Genomic DNA, 19880 nt, shown 5'->3' with positions numbered 1-19880 from the left:
ATTCATACTACATTCATACTACACACCTTCATACTATATAGAATGTACAGACATACCAAGACTAGATATAATTTTTTTATATTTTTTTACTAGTCGGTGCAGGACACTATAGTTCATTTATGTAAGTGAGGATCGCAAAATAAAGTAAACTGTGACATATTATACCCAAAAATTCTTCATACAGTGGACTACCAGTAAAATTGATAAAAATTTGGAACCAAAAATTATTCAGACACTTTGACCTGACCATGTTTTGCTAAAGTGTTATCTGACATAATTAAGATTATTTTATCTGACACAGTTTAACTCTTGTAAGATCTTGTAAGATTTTATTACCATTTTTTAAACAATAGTGAATAAACTGTAATAATGAATGAAATGTTCAAGGTGTCTGAATACATTTGGGTTTGACTCTATATAGAATTTACTTTTTTAGAGGTCCCAAAGTAATTACTTATTCAAAATAAGTACCAACTCAAGAGTATGCGATTTCATTCACAGCCACAATATCCTCTTGCGTTTCACAAAAACAATACATGAATGAAATGAGTAAAAGAAAACCTGACAGATTACTATTTATCAGCACAGCTTTTGATTTTAGTCAATCTTCTAAAAAGTGCTGACGGTATCTCTTAACGTACCTCTGATCCTTCTGAATCCGAAATGCCAGACTGATGGGAAAGACACGGATACAGAATGCAGACAAAACATAAATAAACAGAGATACTAAACAATTAAAACATAAAAAAAAGGACAAGAACATATGAAAATTAAATGCAGCTTCACTTGCACAACAGTTAAAAGTTTGGGGTCTTTTTGGGGTTTTTGATTTTTTTTTAATATGAATATATATATATATATATATTATTTTTTTAGTCCTGAGTCCTGAAAAATGCATCATGGTTTCCACAATAAAATAAGCAGCACAACTGTTTCAACATTGATCATAATAAGAAATGTTACTTGAGCACCAAGTCAGCATATTAGAATGATTTCTGAAGGATCATGAGACACTGAATACTGGAGTAAATAAATTATATTAATTTAATATATTAAAATAGTAAAATCTTAACAATATTAGTTTTTAACTGTATTTTAGCCAAGTTAATATAGCCTTGGTGAACATAAGAGTTTTTTTTTTTAAACATTAAAAACATACATAAATAAATAAATAACAACCCCAAACTTTTGACTGGTTGCGCAACTATCTGCCTTAAAAATTCCAGCACTCTGTACTGTCAACTACTTGCTAGCAGGCATATACTGTACAGTAATTGCTGCACTGCATCCAGTCACTTTGTCACTGCATATCTCTGTCAGCAATTTATTACGATTCATATGTTTGATAAACAGCATCATAAAGAAGCACATCAGATGAGACATATAACTTTTTCTCACCTTAGCATCTGATTCATCTGACTGGTAATGAAAAATAAAGAAAAAGATGAGTAATAGTGAAAACAAAAAACAAAATAGAAAAAAAGGTGGTAGGTAGTGGCAAAAGACTTTTACTGCCTCGTTGATTTATACAAAATCTTGAAAAACACCCACCCACACACACAGGCACACACACACACACACACACACACATTCAAGGCATCACACACTCCTCTGTACCACAGTGTTGAGTGTACAGACCTCATTGCCTTCATCATCAGTGATGGCCTGAGCAGAGAAAGACCAAAAGAAACAGAATTTTGTGTTTGTGACCCCTAGCTTTCAACAAATATGCTCAATAAACAATAATAGATTTGCATTTGTATACACAAATACAGTTTTTGCCTAACTGGAAGAAAATATTATTACATGAGGCCAACCACCAAATGAGAGCATCAAAATGAAAACATGAGTAACAAAATCATCATAAATGGTGCTTTAAAAAAATGCACCACATATTTTAATGGCTTTTTAACACTTTACAATAAGGTCTCATTTGTTAAGAGTAGTTAATGCATTAAAGGGTTAGTTCACCCAAAAATGAAAATTCTGTCTTACTCACCCTCATGTCGCTCCAAACCTAAGACTTTTGTTTTTCTTCGAAACACAAATGAAGATATTTTAATTAAATCTGAGAGATTTCTGTCTTCAAAAAGTTCATTAATAAACTAATCCATATGAATTGAGATGTTTAGTCCAAATTTTCTGAAGAGACTCGATCACTTCATGTGATAAACAGATTTAATTTAGGCTTTTATTCACATATAAACATTTATCAACTCACACATCAGTTATGGTAAACGGAAGTTCAGGGATGTTTGCTTGGCATGTGAGAACCAATGAGGTTCATTCTCGTGTGTTATGCAGCATGTTGGAGCTTCCACAAGAACCAGTGAGCTTTGTTCTTGCGAGTCATGGTTGAGCTTCTGTTTAAGTTCACTGATAAATGTTTATATGTGAATAAAAGCGTTAATTCAATATGTTAATCATATAAAGTGATCTCTTCAGAAAATTTGGACTAAACCACTCAATTCATATTAATTAGTTTTATGATCCCTTTATACATTTTTTTGAAGCAGCAAAGTGGTACAGTAGTTGCGTAGGCTGTCAATGAAGGGACAAAAAGCTCTCTGATTTCATTAAAAAGATCTTCATTTGTGTTTTCTGAAGATGAACAGAAGTCTTACAGGTTTGGAACGACATGAGGACATAAATGATGACAATTTTTTCATTTTTGGGTGAACTAACCCTTTAACTAATATGTGAACAATGTGTAAATAATATATTTTTGCAGCATTTATTAATCTTTGTTAACTTTACGTAATGAAAATATTCATATTCATGTTAGTTCACAGTGCATTAACTAATGTTAACAGATACAACTTTTGATTTTAAAAATGCTTTAGTTCATTGAGATTAACATTAGCTAAGATTAATAAATGTTGTAGAAATATTAGTTATTGTTCATGTTAACTAAAGTACAGTATTTAACTAATGTTAACAAAGGAAACCTTATTGTAAAGTGACCGAAGTATTTATAGGTAAATTTATAGGTAACTGGCAGTTAATTTGGGACACTATCCATAAACATGCTGTCTCTTGACACACCTCCTCATCGTCCTCAGGCTCCTCCTCATTCTCCAACTGGGAGCAAAAGCAGAGATCAAAGTTAAAGTGTTTTAGGGATTTTATACTAAGAGAACAACACTATGGAAGGCTAAACCAAATGGGGGGCACTAAAGGTGGTGCAAGAAGGGAACTGCAACTTAGTGAAAGGGTCTAAATCAGGGGTGTTCAAACTGTGTCCTGTAGGGCCACTGTCCTGTAGAGTTCAGTTCCAACTTGCCTCAACACACCTGCCTGGAAGTTTCTAGTATGTGTAGTAAGACCTTGATTAGTTGGTTCAGGTGTGTTTAACTGGGGTTGGAGCTAAACTTTGCTGGACAGTGGCACTCCAGGAGCAGGATTGGACACCCCTGGTCTAAATACAACACATAGTAATGCACAAAATCACACAGAGGATTAGGGATGGTTAATCTAAAAAAAAAAAAAAAAATACATCTCTTCACCTACCCTAATTTCCTCAGCAGTATACTACACACACACACACAAAAATACATATATGGTTAGCTCAGCTAGGATACACATTCACCACACACACACAGTATCTACACAAAATGCATACAAAAACTCTGAAAAACAGACTGACATCAACAATTTTCCTGTCTTCCATCAGATGTCTCAACAGAATCTTCAAAAAGGTGTGTCACATCAAAGACTACAGAATAACACAAGAGGCTTCACTCATATTATTATGAATGGGAGAAAGTGCAATGCGCAATATGGAGACATAATAATAATAATAATAATAATAATAAGGCACATAAGTCCATATGGAGACATAATAATAATAATAATAATAATAATAATAATAATAATAATAAGGCACATAAGTCCTTCCTTCTAAATAAGAGCCAATCGCCGATTGGTAAAGTCATTGCGTCACTGCAAAGGCCGTTAGAGAAGCTCCGGTTTCTATAGAAACAGTCAGACGCACGCCTCCGAAATGAGGCACAAGAGACATGCATTTAGGACTGCGCATGCACATTATCTTGATCCAGCCTGAAAAAATATTTTTTTTTGTCATGATTCGAGTGTTTAGAAACACAATTTATGAGACAGCTGTTGTCAGATTTTATTGGTGATTTCAAACATGAAATTTAATTGAAAGCTTGGCAAACAGCTTTAGAGAATTTGATGTTTCCCCATTCAAAGAGATAGGAGCTGCACTTGCATGCCCGAGAGGCGTTTCAAAGATGGCCGCCGAGTGAAATTACTTGTCTTAAAGGGACTTTGGTAACATTTGAATGATAATATACATTCAATTCATTCTTCACAACAAACATATCAAGAGCAAAATGCCAGTAGGCCCATCTTCATCAAACCAAAATAATACACATGTTTCTCCAGTTACATAAACTCACAAAAGCACACAATACTCATTTAGTGCTCACTCCGATGTTAGCATGTTGCTAAGCAAACAACTTGATACTCCAAGGAGAATAAATAATATCCACAAATACACGGTAAATCTGAGCATTCTGGTACTGCTTCATCTATTAAGTATACATGTGATGTTGCCTTAGTTTTTTGGCTAAATTAGGTACACTACCATTCAAGTTTAGGGTCTTAGGGTAAAGTCTGGGATTAGTAAGATTTTTTTTTTTTTTTTTTTTAAAAGAAGTTAATACTTTTTTTCAGAAAGGATGCATTAAATTGATCAAAAGTAACAGTAGAGAGATATAATGTTACAAAAGATTCAATTCCTGAAAAAAAAAAAAAAAAAAATCAAAGCACAAAAATATTAAGCAGCACAACCTTTAACATTGATAATAATAAGAAACATTTTTAAAGCAACAAATCAGCAAGTTAGAATGATTTCAGAAGGATCATGTGACACTGAAGATTGGAGTAAGCTTTGCCATTCCATTAGATAAATTACATGTAAATTACATTAAAATGTAATTTATTACATTAGGAATAAATTACATTTTAAAATATATCCAAATACGAAATCGTCATTTTAAATTGTAAAAATACTTCATTATATTATATTTTATATTATATATATATATATATATTACTGTTATTACTATAGTAAGTACACGTAGTAACGTGTAAGTACGTCGCATTAAAATAAATTGTCACCAAAAAACTTACTGATCCCAAATTTTGAATGGTAGTGTACATTATAAAGCACCATACTTTTGTTGCATTAACAAAAAACACCGTTCTATCAAGGTGCTCATGCCATTATATGGGGTGTAACGGTACGTCACGTACATCGGTCACAGTTCGATACGAATTTGGTACAAAAGGAAAAAGCAATATACCTGTATAATTCTAGGTTTCCTTTCATTTATTTTGAACAGACAGTAGTGCAAATTACAGTCACTGTAATCTGCACTACTGTTACACTACTGTCCCTGTTTACTGTTATCAAACTTATTGGTTTGATTAATGTGTTGTGCCTAGCTAATGCTGTAATTTTCTTTGCGCATGAGAGTTCATTAACATGCGGTGTCAAGAAATCAACACAAATTGGCACAATGCCCAATGATTTTTATCTCATTACAACAGCGGAAACAACTTAAAATACTCTGTCATTTATGGTCATACATATAAGAGTAAGACATCATTCAAAACTAAAGGGACTATTTTTATTTGTGTACACTCTACACACACAATAAAAATAAAACATTTTTTGTGAAATAAAGAAAACAATCAGAATGCTTCCTGCTGTCCCAGTTTCCTTTCGGTGAAGTTTGTGCATCAAAAAAATTAATCGAAACCCAGCATATAGGCTACTAGCAAGCTCCTGCGTGCCATCTGAACCCACGTTTTGGGTTGGTGCATATTTAGTCTCTTCTTCTTCTGCGCTTTTTCTTGTTGTGACGGTTAGCAAACCGCATTGCATTACCATGTGCGCCCTCTTCTAGAATTGAGTGTGGATCACCTTTGACCGACTGTATTCGTCATCTGACTTGCACCAAACCTTGATGTCTATACCGTGACGGTTCAGAGTGAATACATGTACCGTTACACCCCTAATTATATATATATATATATATAAACACACACACACACACACACACACACACACACACACACACACACACACACACACACACACACACACACACACACACACACACACACACACACACACACACACACACACACACACACACACACACACAAACACACACACACACACACACCACAGTACTGTATGTAAAAGTGTCTATGAAAAAAGCATAAAAATGTTGCCTAGGTGACAGCTCACTAAGTATTGCAACACAGTTAACGGTACAGTAACTTCCATTACCTCTCATCTTCTATTAATGGCCATGTCATTAGCTGTTATCACTTCATATTTCCCTCACCTGCTTGGCCCCCATAGATTCAAACATCTTCTCCAACATCACACGCATCTGTTGGACATTATTCATCAACACACACGGCTGCGGGAGTTGCAGGAGGGAGTGAACAACACAAGGATAGAGAAAAAGACAGAATTTAGACCTGACTGGACTCTTAACCACATAGCATTTAAGCTTGAAATATACAGTTTAACAAATCTTAACACTTTTTTTGTCAACACTCACCGTCTTTTCTTTCTCACAATAGGTGGAGAAGCTCTTGGTTAGAATAGCACAATATTGCAGGAGCACTTTGGTGATAGTCTGATAGTGAAAGGGGGAAAAAATGAACAGCTATTACACCTAAATGTTATGTAGAGTAAATGAACTACATCTCGTACAGAGCTGGTAATCTGGAACGGCAGATAAATTGACTTTGTTGTTGAAAACTAATGAATTTTTCATGGGAAGACGCATTACGCTGTTGTTTTGTTCCCCGAAATATACCTCAATATGTTGATTACCGAAAAAAGTGATATAAAAATACCACAATTATGATCATATCAGACAATTCCATTTAGTATTTAGTCATGTCCTCACTAAAATCTAATAAAATACAAATATCTCAGCTCCTACAAAACCTGTGTGGGCTTCGACAAAGATGTCTCTGCATCAGACGTCTAAGTTAAATATGACTCACAGGCTAAGAAACAGATGGTGATGGTCTAAAGACAAACACTTTGTGTGCCAGCAGCCTATATTTCTTTTGCCACCATTTTTCATTTATCATATTTCTGTCATTCTCTGCTCCTGGTTTTCACCTTGGCAAAGCGTCGGTTGTACTGGGCGACCACTGCAGGATCAGGACAGTCTAGTTTCTTGATGATCTCAAAGCTTTGGTTGAGCTGAGTGAAGATGTCCACGACTGAACAGGAAAACAAAGCATGCTCAGATGTCTGCTGGAACTGTGGAAAAGCAAGGAGAGATTTTTAGTCCGAGATGATTTTTTAGTTCTGGGCACTCTTTGAACGGAGGATTTTTTGAACAAACTTTATATATATATATGCTTACTAGCTTATTTATTGTGTCTACTAACAAGGTTCAAAACTGCACATACATAAACAGGAAAAAATGTTTCTGAAACTCATAAGAAGTTTATGCATTTTATGTATCCTAAATATACAGAAATAAGTAATATTTTCACGCATTTTTGTAATACTTGACAAAATTACATTTTGATTGAAAAGATGAAAAATAAATGATGAAAAAGATTCTGTTCAAAAGTCTTTTCCTTAGTAAAAAATTACTTTGACGGGAAAAAAAAATGGTGCCGTGTGGTGGAAATGACACCACAACAAAAGAGCAGCTAATTTCTTTTCTTTTTTCTTTTTTTTCTAAGAAATTAATACTTCTGTTCAACAAGGATGCATTACATTGATAAACTGACAGTATACAGCATTACTAGTGACAGTAAAAACATTTAATTATTATTATTATAAAAAATAAATGTTTCGTGAGCACCAAATCACCATATTAGAATTATTTCTGAAGGATCATGTGGTACTGAAGACTGGAGTAATGATGCTGAAAATTCAGCTTTGCCATCACAATTACAATTTAAAATATATAAAAAATAGAAAACAGTTATTTTAAATTATAATAATATTTCACAATATTACCATTTTCACTATATATCTGATTCAATAAATGCAGCCTTGGTGAGTACAAGAGTTTTCTTTCCTTCCTTCTTTCTTTTTTTTTTTTAAATGTAGCAACTCTAAACTTTTTAATAATATTATATAGATAAAATTCATTTGAAAAGTAGCAAAAATAAATGAATGTGTGGTAAAAAAGTTTTCAAAACTGTTTGAATCTGACCTTTACATAAAGCAAAGTTGAAATCAGTTAATTTTCATAAAAATCAACCCTCTTACATGTAGTAGACAGCAAGCAGCCATTTTATTTGACAAACCATGTTTAAATCCTGGTAGACCTACAACCAAGAAACCATTTATAAGTGAGCAGTACACACAGAAAAAGTTAGTTTCTGAACCATACCCCCTCTCTTTTATCCCTCTCAAGGGCTCCATGCATAAACTCCATCGACACTTCCTCATTCTCAGCGAGCCACTGGAGAACAAATGGCAGAAACCACCTACACAAGGGAAATGAAGGAAGAAATATAGAGAAATAGGAGGAGGAATAAAGCAGAGGGGCAGCAAAGCAGCAAATGGTCAAGAATGTTTAAACAACAGATGAAAATATCCAGCATGGCATCTCAGTCGATTTGGGACTGAAGGTGATGACAGAGTGTGAGTGAGAAAATAAAACTACTCATGAAGAACAAACTGCAGATTATTTGAAGGGGGAAAAAAAGGAAACTTTAGGCAAAGATGCTCTGAAAGAGCAGTAGAAGCAGCGTGACTCACGATGGGTACTCTGGGACAGCGTCAGAGAAAGCGGGCAGGTCACAGACGTATTCATTGTAGAGCCATTTGACTTTGAAATGCAGATTCATGTAGTCAGCACTTTTACACAACCTCATCTTCTCGTGCTCTGGGGAGACAACAAGCATGAGTCGACATATTTAATTTCATTTTACCTGGTCACGAATTTCCTTCGGCTTCAACATATTTATTCTCCACTGAGCTATAAACTAAGAATGAACTGCAGTTTCATCTCAATCTCCAGCTGTACTCACTCACAGAGGCTAACGCTAAGAAAACGCATTTCACACACTACATACACTACCATTCAAACGTTTGAAGTCATTAAGATTTTCTTTTAAACATAAATTAATACTTTTATTCAGCTAGGATGCATTAAATTGATCAAAAATGAAAAAAAAAAAAAAAAGGTTTTACTGTATTTATGATTTATGACCTTGTTGAGCATAAGAGACTTTTTTCAAAAACACTAAAAACTCTTACCAACCCAAACGTTTGAACAGCAGTGTACACGTGCACAGTATACATTCTCACAGTTACTTAACCATATGTCTTACCAGCGTAAAAATCAAGTCTGCGAATATGAAATGTGGCAGGTGCTATAAACAAGAAAACAAGGCAGGAGAGACGAAAGAGATAAAGAACACTTGAGAAAGAATAAAAAAGTGCAATAAAAATGGTAGTTTCAAAAGAAAAGGTGGCTGGCATCAAAAGGAAAAGATTTTTTTTTTTTCAATGAGGTGTCTAACTCCGGTTTACTCCTACTCGGAAGATCTAAAATGAAACCGGGGGTTCTATTCTCTAACTCTAACTCTGCTGTAGCAATGAGAGAGTGAGGACTTGAGACCAAAAAAAAGTGTTTTGAACCTTTAATCTTAATATCGAAAACAGGATTTGCATTGCTCTTTTGAAATAAAACCTCCACAATGCAAAGCTCACAGCTTGTCACAATGAGCACATTAACATAACACTGATCATATTTATTATTATTCAGTACCTAGAAGCTTGGCCCACCCAGCTGTGGTGACAAGGAAGAAGTAGGGCAGATAATAATTTAATACTAATATTTCACTTTGTGCCAAAATCATAGAAGCTGTCATTAAAGTGTTTGATAGTGCCAACTATATTTGAATCGCAACTGATTTTATATGCAAATTCACATTAAAAGTGTAGATTAGCACCCCTTGGCATGTAACAGAGTGATGTGATTGTCTTGGATCTATATCCAGACATGCAAGTCCAAGATCACACTCTCATGACTCTATATAACCTTTGACCTTTACCATTCTTCCAGTGATTGAGGACGATATGTTTAAGAACTGAAGACAGAGACAAATAAAAAGGAGATGGGGCGATGTTAGGAGGAGTAATCTCAAATAAATTTGTAGTACACACAGACATACTTTAAAGGGGGGGGGGTCTCTAATGCTATTTCGTGTATCCTGACTTATTTACACTGTTAAAGAGTTGGATTCTCATGCTAAACATGGCCAAAGTTTCAAAACACGAGTTGGACATATGACGGAGTATTTCTGTGCCAAAAACACTCTTCCAAATCCTCATAAACTTCACTGTCTTTTTTTACAGAGAGCAAGCGCACGCCCATCAACACGGGTTCTGCTTTACAGAAGTCGTCGGCAGCTCTGCACAGGTCACAGGACAATGTCACCAAAGAAGTGTGTTTTTGGTTGTAAGGGAAAGATAACCTTGCTTCCCAAAGAACCCTAGCGTTAAGTGGAGCTGAGAGTTTTGTGCTCGCGAATTACATTGATGTGCTCTCGACATTTGTTATTAAAAGAACCATAGAAACTTTTTTTATTGGTTAAAATGAATGGAGAATCTCTCATGTTTTTTCGTGGCTGCTCAAGCCCTCAGGATCGCTGCTTATGGTTTCACAAACAAGGCCCAGTTCGACACTGGATTTACAGATTGTTTGAAACTGAAAGATGGTGCGGTCACAGCGATAATGATCCCGGTCATGAGTCGGAACCGCAGGTGGTGAGTAAAACTGCTTCAAATGTCTGTTTTGTTGGCAACAGGTGCCCTAAGTGCATATAATGTAAACAACATGAACGTAGTGAATTCATCAATTCATTATTCACTATATGCTATATTCATTATAGTGATTCAGAAGTTATCCAGGGATAATGCGATGGTGTATTGTGTGTACTTAAATACATTTGTTTAGCTGACCATTGATAGCTTGCAGACGATCACTACACAAAAGCTGCACATGCTCGTCACTCTTTAGCTCCGCTCACAAGGCACGCCTCCAGGTGCTAGCTGTTTTCGGAAAGACTTGGTACGGTGTATGTATCTTTTATAAATATGATAAAACTAAATACTTTTTGGAGATATGAAGGATGCACTACTACTCTATAGGTACTCAAGATTAAAATGAGATTGGCAGAAACCGTGTGTGATACCCCCCCTTTAAGGACGCACACGCTTCCCATACATATAAATGTATATATCTTCTTACCTTCTAGTGCATACTTCATGTCCTGTGCGAAGAGTGTCCACATGACCTCAGCACTGACTTTCCCTACATTTAGCTCCTGAAGAAACCTGCACAGGAAACACCAGGTTATACATATCAGCTCATGTGTTTGTGTGTGATATTGTGTGTATCTATGCAGTCACTGACTGATTTATGATCGGACTGTAGGAGTTCCTGTCCTCCTCTATGATGGAAACTATCAAGGTGATGAGTTTGGGCCAGAAGTCCAAATCCTGAATGCTTGGTCCTGGTTCTTCTACAGCAGCAATTTCTTCATCTTTCTCATCCTTCTTCTCTTCCCCTTCTTCACCCTCTTCTACCTCTTTCTTTTCTTTTTGTTTCTGTTGAGTAGAACATTAGCATGATGATAGAACAACAAATAAGGAGACAGAATGACTGACAGACAGACAGACAAACACATGTTAGATAGACAGAAAGACATATGGACCAACAGAATGATAAATAGAATGAAAGAATAACAGTCAGACAGAATGACAAACAGAATGATTGAGAATGGCAGAAAGATAGACAGAACACATACTTAGAACAGAGAGAATGATAGAAAGTCAAAATGACAGATCGAAGGACAAATAAAATGACAATGATTGACAGAACAGACAGGCAACAATAGAAAGAAAAAGAAAGAAATAGACAGACAGACAGACAGATAGACAAACAGTCAGAAAAAGAGACAGATAGATAGATAGATAGATAGATAGATAGATAGATAGATAGATAGATAGATAGATAGATAGATAGATAGATAGATAGATAGATAGATAGATAGATAGATAGATAGACAGAGACAGATACAGTCAGAAAAAAGAGACAGATAAATAGATAGATATAGATAGACAGACAAACTGTTAGAAAAAGAGAGACAGACAGACAGACAGACAGATAGATAGATAGACAGACAAACAGTCAGAAAAAGAGACAGACAGACAGACAGACAGACAAGACAGACAGACAGACAGACAGACAGACAGACAGACAGACAGACAGACAGACAGACAGACAGACAGACAGATAGATAGATAGATAGATAGATAGATAGATAGATAGATAGATAGATAGATAGATAGATAGATAGATACAGACAGACAGACAGATAGACAGACAGACAGAGACAGATACAGTCAGAAAAAAGAGACAGACAGATAAATAGATAGATATAGATAGACAGACAAACTGTTAGAAAAAGAGAGACAGACAGACAGACAGACAGACAGACAGATAGATAGATAGATAGATAGATAGATAGATAGATAGATAGATAGATAGATAGATAGATAGATAGATAGATAGACAAACAGTCAGAAAAAGAGACAGACAGATAGATAGATAGATAGATAGATAGATAGATAGATAGATAGATAGATAGATAGATAGATAGATAGATAGATAGATAGATAGATAGATAGATAGATAGATAGATAGATAGACAGACAGATAGACAGATACAGTCAGAAAAAAGAGACAGACAGACAGACAGATAAATAGATAGATATAGATAGACAGACAAACTGTTAGAAAAAGAGAGACAGACAGATAAATAGATAGATATAGATAGATAGATAGATAGATAGATAGATAGATAGATAGATAGATAGATAGATAGATAGATAGATAGATAGATAGACAGAAAAATGGACAGACAGACAGATAGACAGAGAGATAGATAGATGATAGATAGATGATAGACAGACAGAGAGATAGATAGATAGATGATAGACAGACGGATAGACAGACAGACAGACAGACAGAAAAATAGATGGACAGAAAAACAGACAGACAGACAGTCTATGGAAGAAACTCAAAATGATACTGATGATTCATGGGCCTGACCTTTATGCACAAACGTGGGTCTCTATGGTAACAGATCAATTCTATAAAATATTACTCATTTCAGGCTGATGTCTTAGGTTGAAATGTTGGTATTATCCATGAGAAATTCAACCTCTGATAATGACATATTCTAATCTCCAAACTTCAACATAAGTGTAAGCATACCCATCTGTGTGTATACAAACATACACCTGTGTATGATGTGAATGCGTTTACTCACAGGCTCCACGGCTGGCTGAAACTGTCTGTTGTACAGCTCTTGGCAGTTGTTAAAGATGTACTCATATGTGGAGTTGAGGCATGCTTTCACACAGTCCCTAACCACATGGGCTGCACGCGGGGGAGATTGCAGTTCCAAAACCTGGACGCAGGGGGTGTCAGAGAAGACAAGAGTATGTCTATATAAAAACAATATAACTCCCGCTAACAAGCAATACGCTGTCAAATCAATAGTGACTAATCTCCGTTATGAAAGCCCGCACAAAGGCCTCTCTCTTTCAGCACAAAGAAATCAATCTTCATCTCAAACCTTCTATTATCCCTTTCTACTGTATGAACTCAGGCAGAAAGAAATGACTGAGCGTTTACTCAAGACTGTATGAAACACAATTGAATTATTCATCTCTATAGGATCTGTCCCTCAATATATGTATTACAAATAAGACCCACATGCCTATAAATCCCATATACAGTATAAGACAACAAAAAAGATAATACAGCATGCGATTAATTGATCAGATTTAGAGGTACGATATCATACCTTCAATCTGAAGAACGTAATGCTAGTCAATAAATCCACTGTGGATTTGAGATCTGCTAGACGTGGTTTACTGCTGGCTGGGAAATTATTCTGGAGATCAAAGGGACAGAAAGAACAAAACAGGAAGCTTGAGTGAGAAGCACAATATGACCTTGGTAAAACAGTAACTTGAAGGTAAATAACAATCATAAACAATGTATCACTAACATATGCACACAGGTTATTGATCAAGACTATATATTGTTATAAAGAGTATGCATGCCAACCACTCTCAAAACCAGTTGAACCAGTCAATAAACAGTTTTTATATAGACCTAGACTACATGTGATCCAGCTGCATCTTAGACTCCACTATAATGCACATTATTATTCTGAAATATACATTATTAATTGTAGGGTCACAATACTACACATAAAAACATATTTCAGCAATCATGATGTGGATTGATTTAATTAAAAATTTGTGCTAAATTTAGAAAAATTGAAAGTTTGAACACGTTGACAAATTATGATTTGAGCATGAAATATTCACGTTTTACATACAAATATGCATTTGGATTTCAATTTTTTAAAAAATTACTTTTACATATTTTTGTTACCTTTTAAATTACCTTCATAAACAGACTTCATTGCTTTACCCTTGCCCAAGTCCTGAATTTCAATCGTAAACCATGAAAATCCATTACAAAAATATGAATTATTACATAAATACTGATGTTTTATAAATATAAATGACTTCAATATTTGTGTAAAAAATATCTATGAATTTTTCAAAATTCAACTGTCCCACTGTGGTGGCATCATTTTCACCACCGCCTACAATTCTGCCCCTCATAAACTTTTGTCAAACAGCATCAGTGAAGAGCTTAAAATTAAATATTAAAAAAAAAAAAAAAAAAAAAAAAAAAAAAAAAGCTAGGGTAGGCAATTTTGGAGAGGCTAGCAATAGCAAGCTAGCTTTCAGTGTGCTCAGTGTGACAGAATGCAATGATTGGACAAACATTTTTTGGTCCTGAGACTTGCACATAAGACATGCATTATATATACATTTTTAGAGTATATTTAGACCACTTCTATTTTAGATTGCTATCAGAATGTGAACAGAGTTTTAACCAGTACAACAAAAAGTGTTAAAGAAAACATTGCCTAGCCTACCTTTAAGGTAAATAACATAATGTGAACAAAATATTTTTTTTTACTAGTGCGCATTATTCCAGTTAAAGGGATAGTTCACCCAAAAATTAAAATTTGATGTTTATCTGCTTACCCCCAGCGCATTCAAGATGTAGGTGACTTTGTTTCTTCAGTAGAACACAAATGATGATGTTTAACTCCAATCGCTCTCATTGAAGTATATGCGCGAGACATCACTGCCGCTGTCAGAGCGCGATCAGACCAAACGAATCGAGTGATGAATGCGGTTGGACATAGTGGTGTATTAGAGGTAAAAAATGATATAAATACTGTTCAGTTTATCGCACAAACCGATCGTTTCGTCTCTTAGGACATCAATGTGTCGTCATGAGCCGCAGGGTTTAATTTGGATTTGTCTGTGCAAGTTTTATTTACTCTTATAGTGGAAGTTCCCATCCACTAGCATTATTTGACTGACAGCGGTTGGAGTTAAAAATCGTAATTTGTGTTCTACTGAAGAAACAAAGTCACCTACATCTTGGATGCGCTGGGGGTAAGCAGATAAACATCAAATTTTCATTTTTGGGTGAAATACCCCTTTAAGCTGTAATTTTTTAACACCACACCATGCTAGACTGCATCAATTGTCCGTGTCCATTAGTTTAAGTTAGTGTACACAATAAATACTTACTCTGTATGTTGACAGGTCAATGCGGAGAGAATTATGGAGCTGATCCAGCAGTCTAACAAACCGATCTTTCTGCATTAACAGAGAGAAAGATGACTCAGTGGTGAATAGAATTAAACAAACAAACAAAAAATTGGTTCTTTCTTACTGTATTTGGTAATGAATTTAGTTATAGAGACAGAGCAAGAATGACATACCCTCTCAAACATTTTCAAAGAGCCACAAGGTACAGTACGTTTCTCTGACACTAATATCCCACTGAATGAATTTAGACCTTGATCCAAGGACACAGAGTGTGCACACAGACAGACACACACACACACACACACACACACACACACACACACACACACACACACACACACACACGAACAAAGACAGTACAAGCACACCAGAGACAGGCCTTTGAATGAGCCTGTCTCATGGCAATGAGAAAACCTGAATAGGAATCAAAGGGTCAGGGACACTGACAACGTTTCAGTTATTCACTATGTTGCATCTTTTCAAAATCCTTGTATGAGCAAGACTGTTTCGCAGAAAGGTCCAGTACAAGAAAGTGAGGAAAGGGATTGTAGCTGTGCAAAAATTAAAGCAGCTGCGTTCATGGTTTTCTAGAATCAGAGGATGCCACAAAAGCATCCTCAGATGTGTCATATGAGAATAATACTCTCAGTGGGTTTGGGATCAAAGGTTTATTGTGACTCTGATTTTAACAATCAAAATCACCACCGTTCTGTAAGCAAATGTGACATTACAGCTTATAAAACAGTTAGTTCCGGTCTTCTGATTGGCTGAGCAGCCTTCCTAGAGCACTGACATTTAGTCCAATAGCGCTGGGACTTTTCTCTGTACAGTATCACTCTGCTTTTCTTTGTATACATGACGTTACAAAAAATATAATCATTCTGTGCATTAGTGGAGGGAATTTTCAGTGACATTTTTGCAGGTTACATCATTACACTATGTATGCTAACATAGGGAGCAGCAAAAGTTAACTTTTAAGATTTTTTTAATGTTTTTTAAAGAAGTTTCCAATTTATTTGATCAAAAATACATTAGTAACACTAATACTGTGAAATATTAATACAATTTATATACAGTTTTCCATTTTAATATACTTTAAAATGTAATTTATTCCTGTGATGCAAAGCTGAATTTTCAGCATAATTACTCCAGTCTTCAGTCTCACATGATCCTTCAGAAATCACTCTGATATGCTGATTTGGTGCTCAATAAACTCTTCTCCTTATTACTATTATTATTATTTTTATATCACATTGTACTGAGAATATGCTCATGAACGAATGGAGGGAATAATCAACCTCTAGTCTGTCCTTATAGTGGTGGGGCCATATTAGCTGTGTGCAATGCAGAGTTAGCATTACCCCAAAGTTGGAGGCAGTGAAGCGGTCACAGGCGGAGACATTGGTGATTGAGGTGGGGTGAGCGTAGAATGCGTTGATGTTGGCCAGGAGCGTGCTCATTACCGCAGGGACACCAGACAGCATGTATTTACAGGACAGACATGCGAAATGCCTACAGGTGGACAGACACAGACACCCAGTAAGAATGCTTTACTACAACAGTTATGTAATAATAGTAAATGTCACTTTTTCTTTATAATATATAATGTTCATTTTCCTTTCATAAATATCAGTATTTGGACTTTTCATCTCAAACAATAAGTCAGTCCTTTCATTGCAATTTACTGCTTCTCACCAAAACAAGTCTCTCTATTAAATAAACAAAATGTCTAGGTTAGTATTTATTGGAAATTATTTAAACTGTTCATTAATATTCTGTTTGGCAATATGCACAACTGAACCCAAATATTCAGTCCATTCGAATACCCACTTAGGATTTAAAACACTCTTAAACAACAACTCATATTGTTAAAACTGACTGGTTATTGATGGGAATTGATGTGATTACAGTATGGTACCAGCAGACATTTCCTGCCAACAGCAAAGGAACTATGGCTGTCAGAATACACAGAAAACCTTTCATGGCTTACGTCATGGCTTGATAGATGGATTCGATCCCATAGCGCATGGCAAACTCATCTACAATATCTTGAGCAATCTCATCAAAGTAGATCTTCCAGGCATCATCTCCACGTGCCGTGGGCAACTTCACCACACCCTGCCCTTCAACGTCTGTCATAAAGTGAAAGAAATTCTACAAAAAAAAAAAAAAAGTGAGAGAGATGGAGAAAGAGGCTAAGTGACATATAAAAAGTATTTTTGGTTTAAAAATGCATTTTAGGTTTAAATATATTAGATATGAATTATATACCATTCAAAAGTTTGGGTCAGTAGTATTTCAATATAAAAAAATTCATTTATTCTCACCAAGGCTGCATTTATTTGCTTAATAATACAGTAATATTGAAAATATTACATTTAAAATAAGTTTATATATATAATTTATTCCTGTGATGGTAAACTGAATTTTCAGCAACCATTACTCTTCAGTGTCACATGATCATTCTAAAATTCTGAATCAGCATATTAGAAATCATTTTAATATTCTGATTTGGTGTTGAATAAATATTTCTTATTATTATCAATGTTGAAAACAGTTTTTTTTTTTTTACATTTTTATCTGGGATTCAGCATTATTTTAAATAGAAATGTTTTGTAATAATGTAAAAGGTCTTTACTGTCACTCTTGCTGAATAAAAGCATTCATTTCTTTCATTCTTTCATTTCTTTCATTCTTAAAAAAAAAATCCTACTAACCCTAAATTCTTGAACATTAGTGAACAGGCATTTCTTACATTCTTGAACAGGCATTTGTCATCTAAAAAGATATTGAAAGCGGTTTACCTCGTGCAGACAGGTGTACTGAACATGATAAGGGGCCACTTTCTCTTCCCCTTTAATTTCCACACTTATCTGCAGTCTGATGGCCCCTGATACTGCTGACTTATCTGTGCGTTTTTCTGCAGAAGTCAGAGATTACACATGGTCATTACACAAGTGATATGAAAGACAAGTCTCCATTTACAAGCATCTGCTCCTAATGGAGAACCTTAGCCAAAGAATAGTGGTAGATTCACATCTGGTAATAACATTTAACCAATTTTTATTATCAAGAGAAAATAAAAAGTACTTTCAAATTTAAAGACTCAAGATTTTAAAATGAACACTCATCATTTTACTTTTTATTTTCTACAATGAATATTTGATCAGAAACAATTCACTAGTGTAGGAAGCAATTGTGAACAGATTAGACACAAATGTATTGAGCTCTTATGAAAATCACAACTGAAGAACAGCTTTCTGTAATATTATTATGCAAAGAGAAAAGAAGCCATGTGCCCACGTAGTAGAGTAGTTACCATCTGACTGACTGTAAAAATGTCCACCACCAAAGTTAGACATATTAATCATGCAAGTTTTCATAAATAGCTAAAAGTAAAATTTTGGCATATTTCACAGTAACTTTTTTAATCTTATATCTAAATTCATGCAAATCACTACATTATATCATTTTATCTGCTCAGGCTTATTACAACATTAAAAATTAAGTCAGATATATATTAGTTTAGATTACAGTTCATATTTTAGGCATCGATCGTTTATGACCTGCACTGAAATCCGAGCCCTTAAGCAGACAGATGGTTTAATCTCTTGTGTGACACAATGGAGCCATTACATTTTTAGTTCTAATCCCTTTAAGAAAATTAGCACTGTCTAGTCATGGGTTCCCTCGGGAATTTCTAATGCGTTTTTTGAATATCAGTTTTAGATTTATGACGGAAAAAAAGGTCTTAATTAGTCCTTATAAAGCACCTTGTTGGCAACTTAAAGCAACATTAAAGCACACAAAGGTTTCAGAATCCATGTGACTGTGTAATTTATTTTATAGAACAAAACGTGAAAGCCTCTTTTTCTAGTAAATGTTAACTACTAAATCAAACAAATGCACCAACTAATACAAAAAAAAAAAAAAAAAAAAAAATTATAAAAACCCATTCAAAACCCCAGAGGGAACCCACAATGAATTAGACTTCTGGTTTGTCTGCAAACTGACGTCATGACTGTACAGCTGTATAGAATGCACGAGTTCTACATTCAAAGCTCCAGAGAGTTAAAAATATATATATATAATTTAAAGAGATCAAGTACTACTCGACATT

The 19880-nt window shown here is 34.9% G+C and overlaps 1 protein-coding gene across 5 annotated transcripts in view; it reads right to left on the bottom strand.

The window, feature by feature from the left end:
• Positions 1-19880, bottom strand: part of LOC137033683 (protein unc-13 homolog B) — a 68424-nt gene that overhangs the window by 18301 nt on the left and 30243 nt on the right. For 2 of the 5 annotated variants that reach the window (XM_067405854.1, XM_067405850.1), the window contains 18 exons: positions 18565-18680; positions 17751-17914; positions 17122-17272; positions 15740-15808; positions 13915-14004; positions 13375-13515; positions 11454-11647; positions 11289-11374; positions 8789-8915; positions 8418-8514; positions 7181-7324; positions 6606-6683; positions 6384-6461; positions 3511-3531; positions 3046-3081; positions 1639-1665; positions 1399-1419; positions 642-671 (listed from right to left, as the gene is read on the bottom strand). In XM_067405854.1, the coding sequence (XP_067261955.1) occupies positions 642-671; positions 1399-1419; positions 1639-1665; positions 3046-3081; positions 3511-3531; positions 6384-6461; positions 6606-6683; positions 7181-7324; positions 8418-8514; positions 8789-8915; positions 11289-11374; positions 11454-11647; positions 13375-13515; positions 13915-14004; positions 15740-15808; positions 17122-17272; positions 17751-17914; positions 18565-18680 (1670 nt within the window). The remainder of the gene's footprint in view (positions 1-641; positions 672-1398; positions 1420-1638; positions 1666-3045; positions 3082-3510; positions 3532-6383; positions 6462-6605; positions 6684-7180; positions 7325-8417; positions 8515-8788; positions 8916-11288; positions 11375-11453; positions 11648-13374; positions 13516-13914; positions 14005-15739; positions 15809-17121; positions 17273-17750; positions 17915-18564; positions 18681-19880) is intronic. The other 3 variants (XM_067405852.1, XM_067405853.1, XM_067405851.1) reach the window with 2 other exon arrangements.

The sequence above is a fragment of the Chanodichthys erythropterus genome, chromosome 13 (genome assembly GCF_024489055.1).
Source record: "Chanodichthys erythropterus isolate Z2021 chromosome 13, ASM2448905v1, whole genome shotgun sequence".
In the NCBI taxonomy this organism is placed as follows: Eukaryota; Metazoa; Chordata; class Actinopteri; order Cypriniformes; family Xenocyprididae; genus Chanodichthys; species Chanodichthys erythropterus.
The sequence above is the reverse complement of the archived record's forward strand: the minus strand, read 5'-3'. Positions and strand labels throughout refer to the sequence as shown.